We start from the raw sequence: 26974 nt of genomic DNA, 5'->3' as shown, positions 1-26974 counted from the left end.
TGCAATACTGTGAAAACACACACACACACACACACACACACACACACACAAGAAAATAAAAGCCGGAAATCCCCTTGGACGTTAGTTCCCTTGGACAGTTTTTTGATGAAACGAGTTTCAACACCAGGAGCATTGCTCAGGCCGCAGGGTTCAATGCGTTAAGGAGCCCTCCACCACCACACAACCCCTACGCATCACCATACCGGCGTTCTTCCTGCGGGGGCGGGCTGAAAATGGTTAAACTTTTAGAGTGACAGACTTTGTGCCGGGAAAAGGAAGAGATTGCTAGTAATTTTTTTCACAAAGTGGCGGACAGTTTTTGGAGTTAAAATAAAAACATCAGTAAAAAAAACAACAACAACAACCTAAAAACAAAAACCGCATCATCTTCTTCCTTCTTCTGTGCGTAGAGAGACAGATAGACACACAGAGAGATAGAGAGAGAGGGGGGGGGGGGAGACAGAGACACAGAGAGAGACACTCACACAGCTAGAAATCGATTGAATTGCCGGTTTGTCTATGTGAGTGTCTCTCTCTGTGTCTCTGTCTCCACTCCTCTCTCTCTCTCATTCTCTCTCTCTGTCTCTCCCTCTCTCTCTTTTCACTCAGTCTCTGTTCTATCTCATTCTCTCTCTCTCTCTCTCTCTCTCTCTCTCTCTCTCTCTCTCTCTCTCTCTCTCTCTCTCTCTATCTGTGTGTCTATCTGTCTCTCTCTCCGTCTCTATCTCTCTCTCTTTCACTCGCTCACTTTCTTCCCCTTCCATTTGCGCGTATTTACACACATCCACACGCGTTCACAAACTCGCTCACACACACACACACACACACACACACACACACACACACACACACACACACACATTGAAGGTTCTATATACATTGAATATGTTAACATCGTCATCTGTCTTCCCTCTCACACAAATTATAAAAGAACATTTCAGGTGAGCAACACTTGTCCACACTGTGTCGGTGAAGCGCCCCGATTTCTATCGCTCCCAGTGACTTCGCTGTAGAGCGACGAACTTGGTCAACACTTTGTAACTCGGGTAGGCAACTCTGATTTTAGCCATAACAAACGGTTGCTTCCCTTGGGGAGCGAGTGTACCAATTTCCGAACTGCAATGGGCACGTTGAGGTTCGCTTTCTGCACTCAGTTGGTTTTTTGACTCACTTGTGTAAACAAAGTGAGTCTATGTTTTAACCCGGTGTTCGGTTGTCTGTGTGTGTGTGTGTGTGTCCGTGTGTCCGTGTGTCTGTGTGTCCGTGGTAAACTTTAACACTGACATTTTCTCTGCAAATACTTTGTCAGTTGACACCAAATTTGGCATAAAAATAGGAAAAATTCAGTTCTTTCCAGTCATCTTGTTTAAAACAATATTGCACCTCTGGTATGGGCACAAAAAAAATAAAAAAAGAAGTCTAATTATATGCAAACTGCATTTACTGTTATCTTTATATTTTTTGTATTCTCTAAACTTGGCACTTTGACCTCTTAATTTGACACAACAACAAGAGGAGTCATTATTATCATTTTGTGTTCAAACAGGAACTTCTTTTGCTAAGCATGGAATCTTTATTTATTTTGCAAACGTTTTGGTGCAGATAGTAAAAAAAGGGAAATTACTCTGTAATTAATTCTAGGGAACTTAATTTATCACATGTGAGTCTTGAAGGCTTTGCCTCTCTTGTTTTTTATTGTTGTAGTTTTATTATTATTATTGTTGTTTGTTTGTTTGTTTGTTTGACGACGTTGTGTGAGTGTTGTGTAAACAACAACAACAACAACAAAAACTATGACTTCGACGATGCACTCGGGTCTTGTTGAGCTGGTCGTGTGGAACTGCATTGCAGCTGAAGTAACCAGGTGCAGACTGTGAAAGTTGCGCTGGTTTAACTCACTCAGTACGGCCAGTCCTCTCTTCTCCTCTACACAGACCCCTCGGATGTCCAGTGGGTGTCTGAATGACCCAACCTTTAGCTTCCGTCGTCAGAACTGTGGTATTCTTTGTCAGCATTCACCCTCTTCAGTATAAGAGCGTTCCGCTTGCAATATTTTGATGATGGTAATTGGGATGAAACGCTGTTAACGTCGTCTCTTTCGCCGTTCGTATGGAGAGAGTTAAAGGAAGAGGTCGCTGTTCGGTTTCTTAAAGTGACGGACAGGTGATGGAGTTTCCAAAGCACTTCATCGTCATCATCATCATCATCTCCTTCTTCTTCTTCTTCTTCGGTGTGCTAAAGGTCAAACAGCCAGGCAGTCGATGGAAGGCTAAATCTTTCGCCTTCTCAGCATTTTTTTTCTGTTGGATTTTTACTTTCTGTTCGGTAGGAAAATGCGCGCGCGCGCGTGCAGACACACACACACACACACACACACACACACACACACACACGAACACACACATACAAATACAAAGACACTAACAAATCAACATATTAGGATGGAACAAAACACAGAAGAATAGAAGTTGTACGGGGAAAAAACCCAACAACTGATGAGTTATTTCACGCTGGATTCAAAACTCCTTCATACAGATCCTTTTTCTTTTTGATCTTGTAGTTTTTAATTTGATCCAGAAATCAGAACTGCGACTAGTTAGAAACCCCACCTGTTTTTTTGTTTGTTTTTTTTGTTTTTGTTTTTTGTTTTTGTTTTGTTTTGTTTGTTTTTTTGTTTTCTGTGGTGAATCAATGAATATTCCGTTGTTTTGTGTGTGTGTGTTGGGGGGGGCGGGGGGGGGGGGCGTTGTTGCTGGGTTTTTTTTCTTTCTTCTTTTTTTAAAAGAAGCAAACTTAGGCATGGGAAGTGTATAAAAATGAGATCATACTAGGAATACAAAGCACCTAATTAGGCAGTAAGATGCTTAAAAGTAGTGTGTGTGTGTGTGTGTGTGAGAGAGAGAGAGAGAGAGAGAACAGGGGGCAAGTTCGACAAAATAATATCATGTTTAACCCTTGACTGCTGATGACCAAGTGTGTGTGTGTGTGTGTGTGTGTGTGTGTGTGTGTGTGTGAGGGGCTGTCCCCGGAGATGAAATTGAGGTTATATAGGTCAGGGTGGTAGTCACAATTTCTTTATTTTTGGACTTCTAGAATCCTCTTACGAGTGGGCTACTTTTCCTTGAGAAAAATTAACCAGACCGCATCAGAGCGGACTAGAAGTAGTTCCTGCAACTAAAACGTCGCGCCATAGTGGTTTTTATTTCACCAAGGTTTAGCAGACAATGGGTTAAACAAAATAATTGCCAGATGATGAGGAGTAAAAAAGAAAAAAGAAAGAAAAAGAAAGTCCGAAATTCTGGGGTCGCTGCTGGTGCGTTGAAATTAAGATGAGCTGTGTGGTTTTGATTTTTTTCTTCCACTTAGTTTATAAAGGGGCGATTCTGTGATCCTTTTCCAGTTGTTGTTTTCGTTGTTTCCTCAGACTGCTAGAAAGCAGAGAAATCAATCACGTCCACACACACACACACACACACACACACACACACACACACACACACACACACACAGAGAGAGAGAGAGAGAGAGAGAGAGAGAGAGAGAGAGAGAGAGAGCATAAGGAATAGATCTTACGGCAACTTCGGAAAACAGATGGAAACAGAGCTGGGTTTTTTTTTTATAATTCAGCGGAGAACAACAAATGAGAATGCATTCAGAGCCGGTTTTGTTTTTTTGTTTTTTTTTGGCAATGTTGTTTTTTGTTTTCTTGTTGTTTTTTAGAGTCGTGCGGAACAGAAGATTAATTCACAACGGTAACGTGCGCGATGGCGTTGTAGACTTTAAAAAAAAAAAAAAATCATCTTTCACGTATATCTTATTCTGTCTCGGAATTTTTTTTCTTCTAACAAATGGTCAATCTTTATGCGTTATAGTCTGTCCATATTGTTCGAAGTTCGTTAAAGAAATTCACACACACAAAAAAAAACAGCAGCAACAATAAGGAAGCAAGAAACAAAATTAAAAGCGAAAGAAGCACCAAGAGCGAATATTTCAATGTCTTGCGTTTTCCTTTTTGCCGAGGGTGGGTTTTTTGTTGTTGTTTGTTTGTTTGTTTTTGTTGTTTGTTGGTTGTTGTTGTTGTTTTGGGTTTTTGTGTGTGTGTGTGTGGTTTTTTTTTTTGTTTTTTTTTTTCTTTTTTCTTTTTTTCTTTCTTTTTTTTTGGGGGGGGGGGGGGGGGTCCCAGTCTTTCAAGGTTCACGTCTGTCTGTGCAGAAGTGCCAGAGCTTTAGCTTCCCCACCGCCCACACCACACCTGACCCCCTCCCCCAACCCCAGCTCCTCTCCCCTGCTACCGGTCCGTGTGCACAATGATAATACCCGCTCAGAAAATGAAACGCTAATTTAAACATTCAAGGTACTCGCAGTCAGCGAGTCAGACGGTACAAGGTCTTCGGAGAAGAAGCCCCCCCTCAGTCAAGTGTTTCGGCCCTTAACTCCTTACACTCTTAAGTGGGCAGTGCTGCACCCAGGTCATGACTCCTGGATGCCCTTGTATTGCCGCCTTTCGTTTTTTTATTATTATTATTTGTTTGTTTGTTTGTTTTTTCCTTTTTTTCCCTAGTCCTCAGCAGATTCGAACCCGCGCCTCCGGGGTGGTCGCCACTTCAGGACTGGCGGACGTTTTAACCACTGAGCTATCGTACGGCTAGTTTGAGTTAGGAAAATCGACCACATCCAGCTGGAACTCTTTTCTGCTGCTTCTTTCCTGGAGAGCCCGTGTCCTCCCTCTGCCAGAAATCGACAGCTGTTTCATGAGGTTGTAGGCAGATGCGCTCACAAACCCTCTTGCACCAATCTCTTTGGCGGAGCCAGATTCTCTCAGGCTGCTGGCTAGACTAGCATATGCTTCTCGGTCTTGTTGATGTGGGCTATGTAAATTGAGAAAAAATACGATGATTCCCAGAATGTATGGGAGGAGTTAAGTCACAAGGAGGAGAAGAAAAGACCATAATGATGATGATGGTAATAATAATAATAATAACAACAACAATAATAAACAACAACAACAACAATAATAATATGATATATAGTATAATATATTATTAACCCAGCGTTATACATGGTCTTCATGGGCGCTTCTTTGGGGGATGGGGGTGAGGAGGGTGCTGTATCTTTCCTAACAAGCACTGCATGATCCGCGTCTCATTGAGCTAATCAACACCCCCAGGAGACTATAAATATTGTGTTCGATGATGAGTAGAAGGCAGTTCTATCAATTAGGCTTAAAAACCAGAATAGACCTTGTTATCATGATGAAATGTCAAAATAAAAAAAAATCATGTGGCTCTTTATAAATCACACGATATGTGGCGCAGCAGCACAAACAACAAACAAACAAAAGAAACCATAGCAACGAAAGAAGCAAAAGAAGATGATGATGATGATACAAATTGCCCATAGCATGATAGCGTTCAGAAACAGCTAAGCCGTTTGGATGACACAGAGAGCCAGCAGGTGTATGACGCTCGCTACAAAACGGTGGGCATTCTTCTGATTTCTGATTGCCATCCATATGCTGGAGTAATGACGTGAAGTGAATGCCGCGACACAACTGGATGTCTGGGTCAACGGATTATCTATCACACTGGGTCACAGCGCAACGGCAGTCCCTCTGTCTGTGTGTCTGTGTCTGTCTGTCTCTGTCTGTGTGTGTGTGTGTGTCTCTCTTTCTGTCTGTTTCTGCTTATATGTCTCTTTTTCTCTGTCTGTCTGTCTATATGTCTCTCTCTTTCTCAATGTGTGTGTGTGTGTGTGTGTGTGTGTGTGTGTGTGTCTGCTTATATCTCTCTTTTGTCTGTCTTTGTCTCTCTTTTCTCTGTCTCTCTCTGCCTCTGTCTGTCTGTCTGTCTGTCTGTCTGTCTCTCTCTCTCTCTCTCTCTCTCTCTCTCTCTCTCTCTCTCTCTCACTGTATATTGTCTATTTCCTCCCGTTGTAAGAATTGAAGGATCATTTCTTTACACACACACACACACACACACACACACACACACACACACACACACACACACCACACCACACCCATGTTTTCCCCGCGCTCTTGATAAGACTTAAGAATCAATATTCTTCACCACCCCCACCCCACCACCCCTTTTTTTCCCACCCGGAGGAAATGCCGGCACTGCTTTCGCTTTCAGATGCCTGACCAGCAGCATAACCAAACGCGCTTAGTCAGGCCTGGAGTGCATGCTTAGAAAGTTGTGTACCAATCAGAGTGGATTTCTTCTACAAAATTAGTGCTAGATGACAACACTCTCGTTGCCATGGTTTTTTGTTTTTTTTTGTTTCTTTGGGTTTTTGTTTTTGTTTTTCTTTTTTTTTGGGGGGCGGGGGGGGGGGTTGTTTTGTTTTTTCAGTGTGCCTCCGTTTATCGTCTCGTCCGAATGACCAGACGCTCAGTTTGATTTCCCAGTCAAACATGGAAGGAAGGGCGAGAGCGGGATTCGAACCCACACCCTAACGGACTCCCTGTATATCTTTTTTTTTTTTTTTTTTTAAAGGGAAATCAGACATTTCCGTCATCAGAGATGACTGGTCTATACTGAGACCATCCTTATTGTGTTGTGTCTGTAATGTACTTTGTATTTGGTTATGTCCATTTTTGTCTGTTAATGGTTCAGAGTTGGCTGTTTGCTATTGTATGTTTCTGTATGTCTGTGGGTTCTCTTCTCGTGTTTTCTGTCATTGTCTCTTGCCCTTCGGGTTGGTCGCCTTTTATCCTCTGACTTCATCTTCAGAGCTGCAGCTTGTTTGGTTGTTGTTGTCCTGGGCTTATTCTTCCATCCTGCTGATACATTTTATCTTCTTCATCTGGTTCTTCCACTGGTTGTTGCCCTGTATATTGGCAGCTGAGCGTCTTAACCATTATTCTACCTTACCTCTTTAATAACACTTAACTCTCTCCGTACGAACGACCAAAGAGGCTCCGATGACAGTTTTCCGTCGCTGTGGGTTCGTTATATCTTGCAAGCAGAAGGTTCCTCCCATCAATGAGGTGGATGAAGATAAAGAATGCCGCATTTCTGGCGACGAAAGTACAGGCTGGGTCAATCAGACATCCACTGGTCATCAGGACGGGTCTCTGACGGGCCAGGAACAGAAAAAGACTTGCCGTCTCGAATGAGTCAATAATCTTTTTCTTTCTTTTTTTTTTAATCTGTTTTTTGTTTTCGTTTTATTGTTGTTTTACCCCCCCCCCTTTCCCAACAGGAAACATCAGGACTGCGTACTCTCTTTAAGAACTTTAAGATCTTTTCTTTCTGCTCCTCCTTTTCCCCATCAGGAAATAAGACTTATGAACCATTTCTCTTAAGAGCCACCAACCCCCCAACCCCCCCTCCCTTCCCCTCCTTTTTTTTTCTTTTGTTGTTGTTTTGTTTTTTGTTGTTGTTGATGGTGTTGTATTTTTTCCGCCACCAGGAGATGCCGGGACAACGTGCGTTCTTAATTTTAAGACTTAGTTATGAGAATCATAGAATCATTTCCTTTCTGCCACCTTTTTTTTTGTCCTTCCCCCTCCCTCTCCACCACCACCACCCGGAAATGCCGGAACTACATTGCACTCTTTAGACTTCAGAATTCAAAAATCATTTCTTCACCACGTCTCCCCTTTTCTCTTCCCCCTCACCAGGAAATGCCGGGGCAACGAGCGCTGTTAAAATCTGAGAATCATTCCCTTTCTAACCCCTCCTCTTTTTTTTATCATCCCCACCAGGAAATGCCGGGACTACGTTGTGCTCTTAAGACTTCAGAATTTAAGAATCATTTCTTCACCATCTGCCCCTCCCGTTATGTTTTTATTCCCCCGCCTGGGCGACGTGCGCTCTTAATGAGATTTAATAATTCAGGAATCATTTCTTCCCCCGCCCTCCCGCACTTTTTCCCATTGGGAAATGCTGGGACAACGTGCCTCTCTTAAGATTAAGGATTTAAGATTGAAGGATTTCTTCCCCACCAACCTTCTTTTTTTTTCCACACCAGGAAATGCCCGAACTTCATTGCGCCCTAAGATTTAAGAATTCAAGGATCATTTCTTCACCCACTCACCACCCCACCCCCACCCCCACCCCCCACGCCTCCTCTGTATTTTTCTCTCCCTCACCGGGAAATGCCGGGACTACGTGCCACTCTTAAGACTTAGGGATTTAATTAACTCTTTCCATACGAACGGCGAAAGAGACGATGTTAACAGCGTTTCATCCCAATTACCATCATCAAAATATTGCAAGCAGAAGGCTCTGATATTGAAGAGGTGAATGTTGACAAAGAATACCACATTTCTGACGACGGAAGCTAAAGGTTGGGTCATTCAGACACCCACTGGACATCCGAGGGGTCTGTGTAGAGGAGAAGAGAGGACTGGCCGTACTGAGTGAGTTAAGAAGAATTTCTTCTCCACCAACCCTCTTTTTTCCCCCGCCAATGCCCGAACTACATTGCGCTTTAAGACTTAAGAATTCAAGGATCATTTCTTCACACACTCACCCCCATCCCCTCTGTATTTTTCTCTCCCTCACCAGAAATACCGGGACTACATGCCACTCTTTAGACAAGGATTTAAGAAGAATTTCTTCCCCACCAACCCTCTTTTTTCCCCCCCGCCAATGCCCGAACTACATTGCGCTCTAAGTATTCAAGGATCATTTCTTCACCCATGCACCTACCCCCATGCCCCACGCCCCTGTTTTTTTCTCTCCCTCACCGGGAAATGCCGGGACTACGTGCCACTCTTAAGACAAGGATTTAAGAAGAATTTCTTCCCCACCAACCATATTTTCCCCCGCCAATGCCCGAACTACATTGCGCTCTAAGACTTAAGAATTCAAGGATCATTTCTTCACACACTCACCCCCATACCCCTCTGTATTTTTCTCTCCCTCACCGGGAAATGCCGGGACTACGCGCCACTCTTAAGACTTAGGGATTTAAGAAGAATTTCTTCCCCACCAACCCTCTTTTTTTCCCCCCGCCAATGTCCGAACTACATTGCGCTCTAAGTATTCAATGATCATTTCTTCACCCATGCACCTACCCCCATGCCCCTGTTTTTTTCTCTCCCTCACCGGGAAACGCCGGGACTACGTGCCACTCTTAAGACAAGGATTTAAGAAGAATTTCTTCCCCACCAACCATATTTTCCCCCGCCAATGCCCGAACTACATTGCGCTCTGAGTATTCAAAGATCATTTCTTCACTCACTCATCCCTCCCACGCCTCCTCTGTTTTTTTGACTCACTTGTGTAAACAAAGTGAGTCTATGTTTTAACCCGGTGTTCGGTTGTCTGTGTGTGTGTGTCCGTGGTAAACTTTAACATTGACATTTTCTTTGCAAATACTTTGTCAGTTGACACCAAATTAGGCAAAAAAATAGGAAAAATTCAGTTCTTTCCAGTCATCTTGTTTAAAACAATATTGCACCTCTGGGATGGCACCAAAAAAAAATGAAGCCTAATTATATGCAAACTGCATTTACTGTTATATTTATATTTTTTGTATTCTCTAAACTTGGCACTTTGATCTGATATTCTGACCCAACAACAAGAGCAGTCATTATTATCATTTTCTGTTCAAACAGGAACTTCTTTTGCTAAGCATGGAAGTTTTATTTATTTTGCAAACGTTTTTGGTGCAGATAGTAAAAAAGGGAAATGACTCTGTAATTAATGCTATGGTAGTTAATTTGCTTTAAACTGATCTTTCTCATCTTAAACATTACATTTTGAAATTATACTCAATACATAAAAAGCTTGGATTTTTTTTTTTTAAAGTGTATCACAAGTGAGTCTTGAAGGCCTTGCCTCTAGTTTTTTTTTGTTTTGTTTTTTCTCTCTCCGCCACCAGGAAATGCCGGGACTACGTGCGCATCTTCCAGAACCTTGAGCGGCCCGAGGTGAACGAGAACAGCCAGTGGGACGAGGAGCTGTGCGGCAACTACTCCTCGCTGCCCCGCAAGAAGTTCTACAGCTCCGACCGCAGCCTCATCCTGGAGTTCCACTCCCAGGGGCGCGTCAACACCCAGTACAAGGGCTTCCGCGGGGTCTACCAGTTCCTGGACAAACGTGAGTGGGTTGTGTGGTGTGTGGTGAAGTGGTGTGCGGCGTGTGTGTGTGTGTGTTGAGGAGGGAGGTGGTGGAGAGGAGGTGGGGTGTGGGTGGATGAGTGTCAGAGTGTGTTTGGGGGGTGGGGGTGGGGGAATATATGTATGTGTGTGTGTGTGTGTGTGTGTGTGTGTGGTTGGGAGCTTGGTTTTGTGTCTGTGTGTGTGTTGGTGGGGTGGTGGTGGTTGTTAGTAACGTTTTGGTGGTGTGCATGTTATATATATATATATATATATATATATATATATATATATGCATGCATGTAGTAGTAGAAGTAGTAGTGCTTCCGTGCCGCGCTTGTAGCTTTGTTTAGTAGTCGTGGTTAAAGTGATGGTATGTCTTTGTCTTTGTATGTCTGGCTGTCTGTCTGTCTCTGTTTCTGTGTCTGTCCCACTTTATATATATATATATTTAACGGTCGTTGCTGTAGTATAGTCGTTGTGTTGTGGTAGTAGTTGTTGTTGCTGCTGTGTACTAATAGGAGGAGGCCGTTGTCACGGTAAACGGTAATGGGTGTTGTGTTGTCAAAGGCTTGGTCGGTGAGTTCCGATGATGGAGGATATTTATATTGCTGTTACTGCAACTGGGAATGTTTTTGTTTTTGCTGAAATTTTTGTGCTTGAGATTTTCTTCTTTTTTTTTATTAAAAATTTTTTTTTTTTTTTTTTACAAATAAATGCATGTGAATCTTTATAAAAGCGAAAGCAAGATCACTTACCTAGCCTTCATATAGCGATTAAATGCTGAACGAAAAAGAGCAGAGTAAAAAATCAACAAAAGACGCATACCAAAAACTAAAGAAAAAGCAAAGCAAAAAAACAAAAACAACAAAAAACCCCCCCCAAAAAACAACAAAAAAACAAAAAAATCTTAGACGTTCCTGCTGGTAAACCTAATTGCAATTTAAGACATTGTAGATTCATCTGAACTTCATGAAAATGATTATCAATGTTTTGGGGGAAAAAAAAAGGAAAAGTTATGTGTGTATTTCATTATCTGTTATTCATTTATCTCTTTATTTATTTATTTAGGCTTTGCTTTTTTTCCAGTTGCCGTTGATGGACTTTATTGGTATTAACCCCTTGACATGTGCTGGCAAGTATCCTGGTCAATAAAGGGGCTGTTGTCACTTCAGAGAGGTGATGATACTGAGCTTGTAGTTTTGCAGAATATCAATCACCATTCTTCATTTGAACGTGTTTCTCAGGGCACTGCACTGCTTTTGTCCGGCAAAAATCAAACCAATGACTACATCGAAAAAAAAACAAAAAAAAAACAAAAAACAAAAAAAACAAAAAAACAAAAAAAGAAGAAAAAAAAAGCAGGAACTGCCGTTGTAAAACTGCTTCCAAGGTAATCTCTCAAACACCAGAGCTTTAGTAATCGATGGGTTAAATAAAAGGAGATACAATGGGGGGGTATCTGAAGTACCGATTTCGCCAACCTACATAACTGGTTTGAACCTTGTTCCTGATGTATTCGGAAATCGTTATTTACTATCGACGGTTAAAGTGGCGTGATTGTGAGTCAGAAATGTTGAGAGTTTTAAGAAAGGGCGATTGTCTGAGATCAGTACGTCAGTTTGGTGTAAGTGCTGTGTGTGTGTGTGTGTATGTACGTCTGCCCATCTCCTCTCTCTGTCTCTCTCTCTCTCCCCCCCCCCCCTTCCATCCTTCCCTCCGTCCTTCCCCTTTCTATCTTTTTCTCTCCCTCACCCCCTCTCTCCCACCCACCCTTTGCTAGCTTCTCCAAAACCCTCTAGAGATTTTTTTTTTCCTGAAGGGGAGTGGGGGGGTGGGGGTGAGGGGAAGCGAGGTGGGAAGAAGGGGGGGGGGGGGGGGCGTGCGTGCGGGGATATATGGGTGACGGTGTGCAGGGATTGATAAAAAGAAATCAAAAACCTGATGTGCAACAAACAAACAAAAAACACACCAGAAATAACCTCTTTCACTGGATCGGCACAGGGGCCAGGGATGAAAGAAAGGGGGCAGGAGAACAGAAACGAAGAAGAAGAAGAAAAAGAAGAAGAAGAAGAAGATCAAGGAGGGGGTAGGTGGGCCGGAGGTGGGAGAGGCTGGGGGGGGGGGGGGTTGCCTGCGTTCGTTTGGTTAACTTGGTAATGAGACGTAGGAGTCTCTCACTCTCTGATTGATTTTTCAGGTGGGATGTCCCATAATTCATTAATAAATAATTTTTATTTTTATTCATGAAAAAATCAGTGAGATGACCTTGTTGATGGGGGGTGGAGAGGGAAGTGTATAATAGTGAAAGGGGAACAGAGGGATGCAGGTGGGGTGGGGGGGGCTAGGGTGGGAATGAGGTGGTTGAGAGGAGAAACGGAAAGAGAGTCCTTGAAAGATTTGAGTCCTTGAATGGAAAGATTGATAAAAACAGGGAAGAGGTGTTGCATCCTTGAAAGGTTGAGTCCTTGAATGGAAAGATTGATAAAAAGAGTCCTTGAAAGGAAAGATTGATAAAAACAGGGAAGAGGTGTTGCGTCCTTGAAAGATTTGAGTCCTTGAAAGGAAAACTGGATGAAAACAGGGAAGAGGTGTTGTTTTGTTTTTTTCCCACGCTTTCTCGCAATCCCACGATTTCTCTCTCTCTCTCTCTTTGCGAGAAAACGTGCAGAGTATGAGGAAAGGGTTGTGTCGGTACCCTCCTTCGCTCTCTCCTCCCCTCCCCTCCCCTCCCCCCTCTCAAATCTGAGAAAACAGGAGAGCTGGGGTTGCGGAGGTCGGGTGGGGGAGGAGGGGGGTATGAGGGGTGGCTGTGGGTGGGGAGGGGGGGGGGGCTAGGGGGGGGCTCCACGCTTTTTCACAGTGTATGAGGACATACACCAACAAATAAGCCTGCCTGCCTACTCATCCCTCGGTCCGACAGGAGACTCCATCATCATGAGAAAGCGTTGGAACTCCCCCCCCCCCCCCACCCCCACCCCCTTTAAAAAAAAATTGTTTATTAATTGATTGATTTCTTATCATTGGCAGTTCCTTTGTCGTCGGCTGGTTGGTTTCTTGTCTTTTCCCCCCAACAGATTTTAGAGAAAGCCCGCGAAGGATGGGATAACGACCACACACTTTCTCACAGATCCCACGGTTTTTTTTTTTTGCTTTTTCTTTTCTTTTCTTTTTTTTTCTCCGCGTTAAGAGCAGAACAAGGGTGAGGGTGCCTCTCGCGATTTCTCTCAAAGTCAGTGAAAGAAAGTGGGTTAACAGGGGGTTGTGAGTGAGGGGAAGATGTTAAAAAAGTGTGTGTGTGTGTGTTGTGTTGTGTGTGTGTGTGTGTGTGTGTGTGTTGTGTTGTGTGTGTGGTGTGGTGTGGTGTGGTGTGTGTGTGTGTGTGTTGTGTTGTGTGTGTTGTGTTGTGTTGTGTGTGTGTGTGTGTGTGTGTGTGTGTGTGTGTGTGTGTGTGTGTGACAGAGAGAGAGAGAAGAGGGGAGGTCTGTTGGGAGAAGCGGAATGCGCAGGATCTGTTTTTCTTTTTCTTTTTACCGCATGCCAGACTTTTTACCTCGGCGTAACAGGATTTGGTTATGGTCAAGCAAAGAGAGACATGTCCCGCAAGAATCTGTTGGATTTAAAAAAAAAAAAATGAATGAGAAGGAGGAAGGTAGTATAAAGAAAAAGAAAAAGGAAGAAAGAAAAAACAAAACAGAGAGAGAGAGAAGAAGAAGAGGAAGAAAAGGTCAGGGAGGGAGAAAATGTAAGAGCAGAAAAAGAAAGGAAATTGAATCAGTTATGTTTCTTGTGGCCCAGCTAACCGCAGTGGGTCATCTGACAGCAGGAAAAAAATATAGATCGATAGATATCTTGGTTGCTTGGATGGTTGGTTGGTTGGTTGAATAATGATTGTAGATAGATAGATAGATAGATAGACATCTTGGTTGGTTGGTTGGTGGAATAATAATTGTAGATAGGTAGATAGATAGATAGATAGATAGATATCTTGGTTGGTTGGTTGGTTGAATAATTGTAGATAGATAGATAGACAGATAACTAGCTAGCTAGATAGATAGATAGATAGATAGACATCTTGGTTTGTTGGTTGGTGGAATAATAATTGTAGATATGTAGATAGATAGATGGTTGGTTGGTTGGTTGAATAATAATTGTAGATAGATAGATATATAGATAGATATAGGTAGATAGATAGATAGATATCATGGTTGGTTGGTTGGTTGAATAATAATTGTAGATAGGTAGATATGTAGATAGATAGATATCTTGGTTGGTTGGTTGGTTGGTTGAATAATAATTGTAGATAGATAGATATAGATAGATGGGTAGATGGGTAGATAGATAGATATCATGGTTGGTTGGTTGGTTGAATAATAATTGTAGATAGATAGATAGATAGACATCTTGGTTGGTTGGTTGGTTGGTTGGTTGGTTGGTTGAATAATAATTGTAGATAGATAGATATCTTGGTTGGTTCGTTCGTTCGTTGGTTGAATAAAAATTGTAGATAGATAAATAGATAGATAGATAGATAGAATGGATGGTTGTTTGGTCGGTATGTTGGTTGAATGATTGTAGATAGCTAGCTAGCTAGCTAGATAGATATCTTGGTTGGTTGCTTGGTTGGTTGGTTGAATAATTGTAGATAGATATATAGATTGGTAGATAGATAGATAGATAGAATGGATGGTTGTTTAGTTGGTTGGTCGGTATGTTGGTTGAATGATAGATAGATAGATAGATAGAATGGATGTTTGGTTGGTTGGTTAGTTAGCTGGTTAGTTGGTGGATAGATTTGTTGATAAAAAGAAAGAAAAAATCGGGAAAGACAGAAAAGAATGAAAGAAAAAAGGCAAAGAAGACAGAAAAAGAAAGGAAGGAAGGGGGAAAGGAAGGCAAGAAGAATGCAATAAAGGAAAAAGAAATAACACAGAAAGAAAGAAAGAAAGAAGATACAGAAAGAAAGAACATAAAAAGCAAAAACAGCAGCAAAAACTCGAACGGAAGGGAGGAATGAAAAAAAAAAAGAAATAAAAAGAGAGAAGGAACAGGAAAAAACATTGAGTTGCTGTATAATGTGACTGCTACTCCTGGCGAATAATTTCTTCCTTGTGTTCAGGGTTTACCAGAGAGAGAGAGAGAGAAAGGGAAGAAAAGAAAGAAAACAAAGAAGACGGAGAAAAACAAGAGAGAGAGAGAAAAAAAATATAGGAAGGGCGGAAGGACGGAGATCAAACCGAAATAAAAGAAAGAAAAAGAAAGAAAGGGGTGGGGTGGAAAAAGAAGATAGTTGCTGTCGTGTGACTGCAGTCATCTCTCCTGTTTTTTATTCTCTTTTTTTACTTTTTATTTTATTATTTATTTTTTTGTTTGTTCAGGTTTAACAGAGGGATTTTTCTTCTTCTTCTTCTTCTCTCTCTGTCTCTGTGTTTCTATTTAATTGTGTGTGCGTGCCTGCGTGTGTGTGTGTGTGTGTGTGGTTTCATATTTGATTGTGTGTGTGTGTGTGTGTGTGTGTGTGTGTGTGTGCGTGTGTGTTTCTATTTAATTGTGCGTGCGTGCGTGCGCGCGCGTGTGTGTGTGTGTGTGTGTGTGTGTGTTTCATATTTGATTGTGTGTGTGTGTGTGTGTGTGTGTGTGTGTGTGTGTGTGTGCTGAGCCACAATAAGATACAGGCCATTCTGACACGAATGGTGTGTTATATACCATCATTGTGTAACGTCTCAAATGTCAGTGAATGTGTGTGTCACAATGATTGTTGTTTTTGTTTCTCTCTCTCTTTCTTTCTTTCAGACTTGTTGATCGTTGATCGGTGGATACTTACATGAAGATAAAATGCAGATTTTTCACGTCAATAATGATTTTTTTTTTTTTTTTTTTTTTTTTTTTTTTTTTTGCTGAGTCGGAAAACCAAAGCCAGACAAGCTCAGGGGACTTTTCTGCAACACTTGTGCAAGGTCGAACATTCGTAACGACAGTTTTGCTGAGTGCTTTCAATACAAAAGTGAATACCACTTTGTGGAAATGATAATAAAGATGATAATAATAACGTTTAAGAATGTGATAAGCAACTGTCTCTTCTTTCTTTTTTTTTCTTTTTTTTTTTTAATTTTTTTTTTTTTACTGCACCCTGGGTATATAGCAATAATGTAAAGACTGGGATGGGAAAGGAAAAAAAATTTCATAAAACATGACTTTCACCACTGCATCAGACAGACTTCTTACGTATCAGGGGAACAAACCGCAGTTGTCTTGAAGGAGCCTGAAAAATGGATTGTTTCCCTTGGACCGTTGGCACGACAGCTTTCTTTTTTTTTTTTCTCCCTTGTGTGTGTGTGTGTGTGTGTGTACGCACGCGTGTGTATGTTTGTGTGTGTGTACGGGCACGTGCGTGTGTGTGTATGTGCGCGTGTGTGTGTGAGTGTGTGCGTGTTGTCATAATCATAATCATATACCGCTGTGTACGGGTCGGTTCTGGGAATCGATAAATGGAGATATATCATCCTCTGGTAAGAGAGAGAGAGAGAGAGAGAGAGAGAGAGAGAGAGAGATAGATCAATCTTTGAATATATCCAGGGGGAAAGAAAGCTGGGTTTCAAATTCAAGTTTCACATTATGTTCGTCTTCCTTCCGTCGTTCCTTCCTACCTTCTCCACTTTCCCTAGCATCCCACTACTTCCCGACAACATCTCGACAATATCCACATTTCACTGACTCTTGTACTGGCCTTCTTTTGCGGCCTTCGACAAGGGACGAAATGCAGAATATATCGGGTGTCCCCCAAAAAAGTGAACCGCTTTTTGACAAGCATTTTCTCAGTGACAGAGAAACCGAATTCACTGAAAATTTTCACACAGTAACCTTAGGGTATCGTCAACAAGTTTGCGAAATATCTAAAAGTTCGGACGCAAATTATGCGAGTATAGTTAAATTCAAAACTGCATGTCAAAAAATCTAGTATCAGAGCTGTGCAATGTGACCTTCATCATGTTCATGCCAGCTGCCAGGTGTTGGCATCTGTCAATCAGTGTCAGTCTAAAAATAGCCTGTCTGGGTGCCAAGTCTATTGGGTTTTTTTTCCTAAATCAGTTCTGTCCATAGTTTCAGTTTTGGAAGGATCAACCATGCCTTTGAGTGAAAGTGATAAGGTTAGCATTGAAAACTGTTTCAAGGAGGAAGGCTGGGGTGGAAGAAGGATCGTAAAGGAATTTCCAGGCAAGAGATGGAGTCATGTCACTGTAAATAGACTTATCGCTAACATACGCACTACAGGGTCAGTAGCACGTAAAATTGGCAGTGGGAGACACAAGACTGCATGTTCGGAGGAGAACAAGGACCGTGTTGAGGAACTGATTCAATCCCAGGAGGAGAACCCAGGGACCCACAAATCTCTTAGAGAAGTTGCAAGCGATTTACAAGTGAGCAAGTCTTCTGTGCAAAGAATGACGAAAGAACTGAAGCCCTTCAAGAGGATACGGGTATCAAGGAGGGACCAACATGTTAGAGGGTAAAGAAAAACTCGCTGCCGTAACTTGAATGACCGCTACTCGGTCACTGATGTGAAAAGGATCATTTTCACAGACGAGAAAGACTTTACGTTAGAGATAGCTAAAAATCGCCGAAACGATCGCGTTTGTTGGAAACGGAAACGAGAAATTCAGCCATCTCGCCTCTATCATGAGACTTTAGATTTTCAGAAAAGATAATGGTTTCAGCTGGAGTATCCTGGAAAGGAAAAACAAACATTCATTTTATTGACACTGATAGAGCCAAGGTTAATAGTGAAAGCTACATTCAGTTATTGGATGACAGTCTTCTCCCGGATTGTAGGCGTCTTTATCCTAGAAACAATTACGTGTTTCAGCAAGATGGGGCTCCTTCACACTCAAGTAGGGTAACCCAGGCCCATCTGGAGGAGGCTACACCAGAAATCATCAGGAAGGATGAATGGCCTCCACAAAGTCCTGACTGTAACACAGTGGACTATGCCATATGGGACTCTCTGAAGGAGAACGTTTACCGAGGAGTGAGAGACAAATGACCGAGCAGACGTCAAAGAACAGGATAATTATGTCATGGGAGGAGATATCGGCGGAAGAAATAAGTAAAAGCATTTCTGCTTGGAAGAAACTGCTACGTTTAGTCGTGAAGGAAGATGGAGGTCACATTGAGCATAAACTGAAATAAGTGAGTTTTCCTCTGATATTGGATTTTTTTACATGCTGTTTTGAATTTGACTATACTCGCATAATTTGCGTAGTAACCTTTAGATATTTTGCAAACTTGTTGACGATACCCTAAGGTTACTGTGTGAACATTTTCAATGAATTCGGTTTCTCTATCACCAAGAAAATACTTGTCAAAAAGCGGTTCAATTTTGGGGGGACACCCGATATATAACGATGCTAAATAAAACAAATTACAACTTTTTTCCGTCTTCGGAAAGAACACAGGGGAAGAGATGTGGATATTGCCAACTTCTCACTCCACTCCCCCTCCGCCCCCCGCTCCCACCCCCACCACACTTACCCCTCATCGGTAAACCCAATATCTTTTTTATTTTATTAAACATTTTTATTGGTCCACCTCCATTTCCTTGCCAAGAAAATATTGTGACTTTGGAGAAGTTGTGGAGGGAGAGAACACACGCAAACAACGGCCCGCTTACGCGCATGCAGGCATGTACACACACACACACACACACACACACACACACACACACACACACACACACACAACGCAAACACTGGCACGGCCGCAGAACTGTTGGACTATAGAATTTCAGAAGCTTTCAACTTTCAGGGTATTTTATGAAGAAACAAGAAAAAGGTGATCATAGCAGTTGATTTATACTTTTTTTTTTAATTGCAGGAATGAAAGACGGAATGTTATGATAAATCATGGTATTAAATAAAAAAGCATTTTCCCCCTTTTATCTTGCAGAGAAAGAACAAAGATGACTTTGATTACAATATCTGTGTTCCTGTTTCTTTTGCAGAGTTTGGTGTAAGTAAGTGATACGACATATTTGCACTTGTTTCAACAAGTTTTCTGCTTATGCATTCTTCATGAATATTCCACTTTACTCGTTTTCGGCCGTCCTGTGCTCTTGATTATTTTGAGACAACCTGATTTTTTTTTTTTTTTTCATTCACTTTATCTCATTTCGGTAATAAAGTCATGAGTTGACTAACTTCCGTTTATCTGATTTCGGTAACAAGTCTTCACTGGGTTATCTACCTTTTGTTTCCTGTCCCTTTCTGCACACGTCAGTGCTTCTCTCTTTCTCTCTCTATCTCTCTTATTCAGCCTCTTTCTAGTTCAGTTTCCAGCGTGCAGCAGAGCCTTTTTCAAGAATTTAAAAAATGCCTGTTTGTGGCCTGAGAATGGAATGTGTGTTGTTGAATAATTCGTTGATCTGATTTTGCTTATCAGATTTGTATTGTTGTTGTTCCTTGGCTGAACTCTTGTCAAATCGGTTTCACTGATTGCATTTGCTTTTTTATTTTTTTTTTTTTTTTTATGACGTGCGTACTTCTTTTCGGTTTTGAGAACTTGTATCGTATCATCCTCTCAAGGAATGCGTCTGACTATGTATGTAACTATTATTTTGTGCAGCAGTTACTCGATTGCCTTGCGTTTGATTTTTTTTTTTTTTCGCGTGTGTCTGTATATGTTTCTGTGAGATGTGATTTGTTCAATGAATGTGTGTGTTTCTGTTCTTCTTCGTGTATATATTTTCTCTCTTTTTTTCAGTACTGTCCTCTTTTTTTTCGTTTCTTTTTCCTTCTTGTCTCTTCTTCCACTATTTTCCGTTGAAGATGTTTCGCAGCGGTTTGTTGTGTGAAAGTTGTGAGACTGGATTTTCAGACGATCAGAGTCTGGGGTGATTTGGATATAATAGTAGTCTTCGTTTTTATCTGAAGAGCGCCAAGAAACCTCAGTCAGTTCAGCATACTGAACACGCACACACACACACACACACACACACACACACACACACACACACACACACACACACACACACACACACACACACACACACACACACTTGGAGGAAAACCATGCATCATATCTTCAAGTGTGTGAAGGGTGTGGGAGGGGGACAGGCAGATATACAGACAAACGGACAAAGGGGTCAGGAGGATCATGAAAAAAAACAACCCAAAAACAAAAGAGACAGAGACCATGTAACATACACGAAAAGATCAGGAAACAAAACTATTGACATTAGCACTATATATATATATATATATATATATATATATATATATATATATATATATATATATATATATACATATATATATATATATATATATATATATATATATATATATATATATATATATATATAAACAAGAGATACACAGGAGGGCAGGCGTGGTATGAGAGACAGACGAAAGGGGAAAGAAAGACAGGCAGAGAGGTGTGTGTGTGTGTGTCTGTGTGTGTGTTCGGGAGGATTGATGGATGGATGGGAAGGGAAAGGGGGGATTGAGGGAGGGAAGGAGATGCTCGGTGGCAATCATGTGTTAGAAACGTTGGAATGAATCTAATAACACACGTGTTTTTATCTATATGTTGTTGTTCTGTTGTTGTTGTTGTTGTTTTCCCCGAGAAATGTGTATTCTTCATTTTCAACACATTGAGGATTTATGCACTGAACCGAACACACACACACACACACACACACACACACACACACACACACACACACACACACACACACACACAACCTTTGGAGAGAGAGAGAGAGGAGTGATATCAGATGTTCTATCACCTATGTGCACGTTTTGTACCTAAAAGATGATGAATGAAGAAGAATAATCATGATAATAATGATAACTATAAGAACGACAATAATAATGATACTTCATTTTTGTTATTATTTTTATTATCATCAATAATGATGATAATGACAGATGAAGATGATGATGACGATGATGATGATGATGATGATGATTATTATCATCATCATTATTATCATCATCATCGTCATCATTATCATTATCATCAAAAGATAATAATAATGATAATGATAACAATAAATAACAATAATCTTCTTCTTTCTTTCTTTCTTTCTTCCCTCCCCCTCCTCTTCCCCCCAACCTCCTCCTCCTCCTCCTCCTCCTCCCTCACAGGAAACTACACTACCACAGGCCGCAGGGTGGAGGGCCACCCGTGCACCTACGAGTTCACCAGCAACAGCAGCCAGAAGTCCAAGACGGGGCAGTTCTTCTCGCCCTTCTACCCTCAGACCTACAAGCCCAACTCCAAGTGCCGCTACAAGCTGCGGGCCCTTGAGGGAGAGCGCGTGCGACTCATCTTCTCCAACATCCAGCTTCACCACACGGACTCGAGGTGATTTTTTTTTTTTTTTTTTTTTTTTTTTTTTGGAAAGGAGGGGCGAGGGTGGAGGAAGGGGGTGGAGGGGGGATATATATCTTTTATTGTAATTTTCATTGTGATTGTTATCATTATTACTATTATTATTATTATCATTATCATCATTAGTAGTATTATTGTTATCATTATTATTTTATTATAAAAGAGGATAAGAAGTGAAAATGTAGGTGCAGGTGCGCGCTACAATACCCTGCGGACTTGCATTATCTAAGTCAGTTAAGTCTGTTTTCTTTCAAAGACATTGATTATTTGTGAAAAAAGTGGAACTGTTCTTCACCATAGCCAGACATACGTGGACTCCTGTCAATACATTTTTAAATATAAAACAACAATACAAACAAGTAACTCTTTCTCCATTTACGAGGTATACAACTTTAAATCAAAGCTGCATTTCGCTCACAGAGTGAACTATTTTCCACCGTGACAGACGTACACTGACACTGTCGATAATAAAAAAAAAAACTAAAAAAAAAACATTACAGAGAAGCAACTCTCTCCATTTACAAGGCACACAACTTCAAGTCAACGTTGCTTTTTTTTTTTTCTTTTTTTTTTTATATAACAATTCAGTTAGCACACGGGTTTAAGAAAAATAAATTAAAAAGGTACACAGAAGCAAACTTTTTTTTTTCTTTTTTTTTTTTTTTTTTTTTGTACTCCCCTTTGTCCTAATATCCCCCTACATTCCCCCCCCCCTCGCCCCCCCCCCCTCCATCACTCCATCACCCAGAACTGCCTCCTCACTCTGCTGGACAAAAGTTCAGTTTCACCTCAGTTTATTTCAGTTTCACCTCAGTTTGTGTCAGTTGCTTTAAGGCTACACCACATCTGCTAACTGAGCAGTGGCCTGACCTGAGCAGAGTACGTAGCTAAACGTGCCCAGTCCGGCCTGGAGGGGAAAATATAAGGTCAAATACAATGAAATAAAAAGAGATGACTGAATAAGTAAAATTAATGAATAAATAAATAAATAAATGATTGATTAAACAAATAATTACATTATTAAATAATTAATGAATAATGAATAAAAATAAGAAATAAAGTAAATAATGAAATAAAAAAAATAGAGATACAATACAGATAAATGTATGAATAATTATATTAATAAATAAAATAGGCACAAGGATGGCGCGCAAAAAAACCTCCAATAAAATAAATAAAATAAAATAAATAAATAAAAGACGAGACAGATCAGACTAAAATGAATACTGACATGGAGGGGTGTGTGCCGTAGGGGAGGGATTGAGGGCGGTGGATATAGGGGTGATGGAGGCATGGTGGAAGGAAGGGGGGGGGGGGGGGAATAGAAAGAGGATTAGTAATTGTGGTCCGTTTTGCGGAATTGAATCCAGGGGTATACCGGTATGAACATGATTGTGGAACACGTCTCAGCTATTACAGCAATAAGACACATGTACCTGGAAAAGGTGATGGGGAATTTTGCGTTTTTGCTAAATGAAAAAAAAAAAAAGGGGGGGGGGGGGGTACTTGCGTGAACGTGTGGAACGCATTTCAGCCAATAGAACAATAAGACAAATGTGCCTGGAAAGGGGAGGGATGGGGACATTGCCTTCAAGCCAAACTTCCGAGAGGCCCCCCCCCCTACTCCCCACCCACCCCTAAACCCCCACGCCCCACACGCCACACTTTTTTTTGTTTTATATTGATTGAGCGGAAGTAGCGCAGAAGGCGGTTCTCACTGCGTTACTCAATGTATTCGGATTATAGCTGTGCCGACTGTCTCGCAGTCTGAAATACTACGACTGAACGGGAAAACTAATACATTATCAAACTTAACTTAAACCAGCACGTAAGTTCGAGGAAGAGGGGGCAACGTCGTGAGAGGAACGGAGAGGGTGGTGGGGGGGTGGGGGAGGAGACTCTTTTCTTAGCGCTAACCAGAAATCTAACCAACAGGTTTAAGCGAGAATAACAAGGCACGTATGTTGGGGAGAGTAGTATCAGTATCAGTGGTACAAGGAGGCGTCACTGCTTTCGGTAAAATCCATATACGCTACACCACATCTACTGAGCAGATGCCTGACCAGCAGCGTAACCCAACGCGCTTAGCCAGGCCTTGAGAAAAAAAAAAAAAAAAAAATAACAAAAATGAAAAAAAAAAAAAAAAATAAAAATAAAAAAAAAATAATAGGTAAATACATAAACATACTACTCTATATATACAGGGCTGCGATGCATGCTGGGAGGTTGCGCGCCCAATGACACAGGCTGGACAGTGGTCACCCACCCAACAGCACTGCGCGAGCGGCGATCCTCGCTCGCGGGCAGCCTATCGCGAAGTTTTCCCTTGTTACACAAAGCTTGGTAGAAGAGAGAGTATTGCAAACACCCATATGTGTAAGCTATTGCATAATAGTGCAGAAATTATAATTTTATGTCGTTACACTTAAAAAAAACTTCAATTATAAGGCGCAAAATCTTGATGAAGGGGAGAGCAGTGGTGGTGGAGTTAGGGAGATAGGAGCGGATAAGTTCTCAATTTCGGATAACTTAAAAACAAACAAGCAAACAAACAAACAAAAACAAAAAAGCAAACAAGGCGTATTGAAATACCAATCGAGCAAACCATGAGGCCAAGCTGTCTCGTTGATTATCTGGACTTCCACTTCTACCCACCACACAAGCAAGCCTGTCAAAATAAAATGATTATGCATGAATAGATAAATCAAAAAAACAATTAAAAATGAAAAGATGAAAAAAAGCATGGCTACCAGTTTCACAGTCCAGAACTTACATCAAGGATTGGCGGGGGATATTGTGCATGAAGACGCTGAACAAAATTTCAGCAATTTTGAAAACAGTGATAGATACTCCACCGCACCTCTTTTTTTTTTTTTTTTTTTTTTTTTTTTTCGCCTAGCAATCCGGCAAGTTAAAATAATGTTTATCAAGTTCAAACCGAAGCAACAACAAAAAAACCGACTTTGAACTCTGAATTCAATAGTCCAAAACTTAAATCAACGGTTCGACAGGATATGTAAATGCAACGAATTTTAATCAGCTGGAAAGCTTATTTAAAAAAAACAAAACAAAACAAACAAAAAAAAAAAAACGAAGAGCCGTCAAGCTGTCAAACAAAGCTATGTTACCGATTGCATTACCTTCAACAAAACTACAATATACAACTCTAATTGTCCCTAGAAAATGGAAACGTGTCTTTCAACTGTTCGTATAACATAAAGCATTTACACATTCAAAACAAAAACAAAAAAAATCGTATGATAGAAATACCAGATTAATCCAACACCCTTCCTTATCCTTGTTCCCCTTCCACCATGCAGCAGTAAACTAGCCCTCCACTAGTATCCTGATACGCATTGGAATCGTCTCAGTTGTATGCTGCGAGTGTTAGAAACCTGTCGGAAGAGGGGATAGCAATACCGGAGGGTTTGATCACAGCGGACTACACTGGCGAGAGAGAGAGAGAGAGAGAGAGAGAGAGAGAGGCGGGGAATAGCGTAAGAAACACAATCTATACTAGTGAACGCGGATAAAGTGGGTTATATCGTCTCCCATGATTATACCATGCCGGTGTGTGTGTGTGTGTGTGTGTGTGTGTAGAGAGAGAGAGAGAGACAGAAAGACAGAGAACATTGAGCACTATTGCCACCCCCCACCCCCGCCCCAGGCCACCCCCTCACCCCCTCAACCCCACCTCACCCCCCTCCGCTTGTTAGTACTAGATGGATGAGCATGGAGTTACTAAAAGTATGATCAATATACAGTACCATCCCATCCCATATGGCTTGGAGCGATCACACAGATCTTGTTATCCAATCGGCACAATCCGTCTCCACTCACCTCGGCGCTGTCTACGTTGAGTACGGCCCCTGGGCACATGAAGTTAGTGTCGGCTTGGTGCCCAATTCAGATCCTGTTCAGTTTAACATATTATATCAGCCCAGCCGATTGCCGATGCCACAGGGCGGTTATTTCAATCACAAGAATAATGTTGACATTTTAGTCTATTGAAATGTTTCATCTGCGTTTCAGCTCAGTCCACGTGAAATTCAGATCAAGGTTGTTGTTTTGTTGTTGTTGTGTTTTCTTTTATATGAATTTAACGTTATGTATATATATACATTTAAAAAAAAAAATCCACCAAATGTAATTGTGAGAAAAGTTCTCGTGTTACGCACATACAGACAGCCACACACAGACAAACACAGAAACAGACACACAGAAACACACTCTCTCTCTCTCTCTCTCTCTCTCTCTCTCTCTCTCTCAGAGGCAGGATGCTGGACTTGGCATCAGGTGGGCGAAGGTTGTTGGTGTGGAGGGCAAAAGGGTTAGAGAGGGGATTATTGAGAATCTGAAATATGCACTGAGAATTAAAAAAACAAAACAAAAACAAACAAACAAAAACAAAAAAATGAGAATGAAATAAAGACAAGAAAACGATTTTGTTTGATGTCGAGAATCTGAAACGACGTTAACAGTGAAAGAGAATAGGATTTAAAATTAAAAAAACAAAAACAAAAAAACAAACCTCCAAAATAAAGTAAAATGAAATAAAACGAATTAAAATAAAATATAAAATATGCAATTGTAGTATGAGTAGGATAAAGAGAAACCGGATCTTTTTTTTTTTTCTCGACCTTCGCAATAAAAATATATATATATATATATATATAAGAATCGTAGAAAATAAACATAGCTTCGTATATCACGAGTGACCGAGTGACACACTTGTTGGTGATGGTGAAACGCATCGTGATGGGTGAAATAAGGAAGGAGAGAAAAAAAAAAAGAAGAAAAAAACGAGATAGAGAGAGAGAGGATTGGGAAAAAGTGTTTTTTCTTATGAAGGACATAAAGGACAGAGAGAAGAAATAACAGGGGGGAGTGGGGGGGGGAGAGAGAGAAAGGATGGGGGGGAAAAAAGTGGTGTTTTTTTGTATGGAGGACACAAAGAGAAATACAGAAAAAGTAATGGAAGTAGTGATGAAGGAACACAACCACCACCAACAACAACGATAATGATAAGAAGAAGATTGATGATGATGATGATGATGATAATGATAATGATGATGATCTTGCAAGAAAGGAGGAACTTGTTGAGTAAAAGAAAAGAGAGAGAGAATAAAGGGACAACAAAAGGTTCTGAAAACAAAAGAAATGAAAATTTAAGAAAGAAACAAAATGACAAAGTGATTTCGTGCACACTTTATTGATTTTATCATAGTTAGCCCAGGGCACATAGAAGATTTTGAAATATGTATTTTTGTTTGTTGTATCATGGAATATATTCTGTGTAATGACGTCTCTGTGTTTTTTATTTTATGTAATTTGCCTTTTATGCATGATTTATAATCACGTAAAAATCGAATTAGCTGTCTACTTAAATTTTCTTATTTAAACAATAATGTAGATAATACAAATGCACACACACGCGCGCGCGCGCGCACACACACACACACACACACACACACACACACACATTCACGTCGGCATGGTATAGTCATGGGAGACAATCTGAACCACTGT

General features: G+C 41.0%; 2 protein-coding genes across 2 annotated transcripts in view; both read left to right on the top strand.

Annotated features, from left to right (window-relative positions):
* LOC143297611 (CUB domain-containing protein 2-like) overlaps nucleotides 1-19944 on the top strand; it is a 196518-nt gene extending 176574 nt beyond the window's left edge. The window contains exons 4-5 of the mRNA XM_076610028.1: nucleotides 9838-10055; nucleotides 19925-19944. Coding sequence (XP_076466143.1) covers nucleotides 9838-10055; nucleotides 19925-19944 — 238 coding nt within the window. The remainder of the gene's footprint in view (nucleotides 1-9837; nucleotides 10056-19924) is intronic.
* Nucleotides 19945-20568: 624 nt separating this feature from the next.
* LOC143297610 (suppressor of lurcher protein 1-like) overlaps nucleotides 20569-26974 on the top strand; it is a 224528-nt gene continuing 218122 nt past the window's right edge. The window contains exons 1-2 of the mRNA XM_076610027.1: nucleotides 20569-20575; nucleotides 21199-21418. Coding sequence (XP_076466142.1) covers nucleotides 20569-20575; nucleotides 21199-21418 — 227 coding nt within the window. The remainder of the gene's footprint in view (nucleotides 20576-21198; nucleotides 21419-26974) is intronic.

This window comes from Babylonia areolata, chromosome 23 (genome assembly GCF_041734735.1).
Source record: "Babylonia areolata isolate BAREFJ2019XMU chromosome 23, ASM4173473v1, whole genome shotgun sequence".
Classification (NCBI taxonomy): Eukaryota; Metazoa; Mollusca; class Gastropoda; order Neogastropoda; family Buccinidae; genus Babylonia; species Babylonia areolata.
This window is presented reverse-complemented; position numbering and strand designations above follow the sequence as displayed.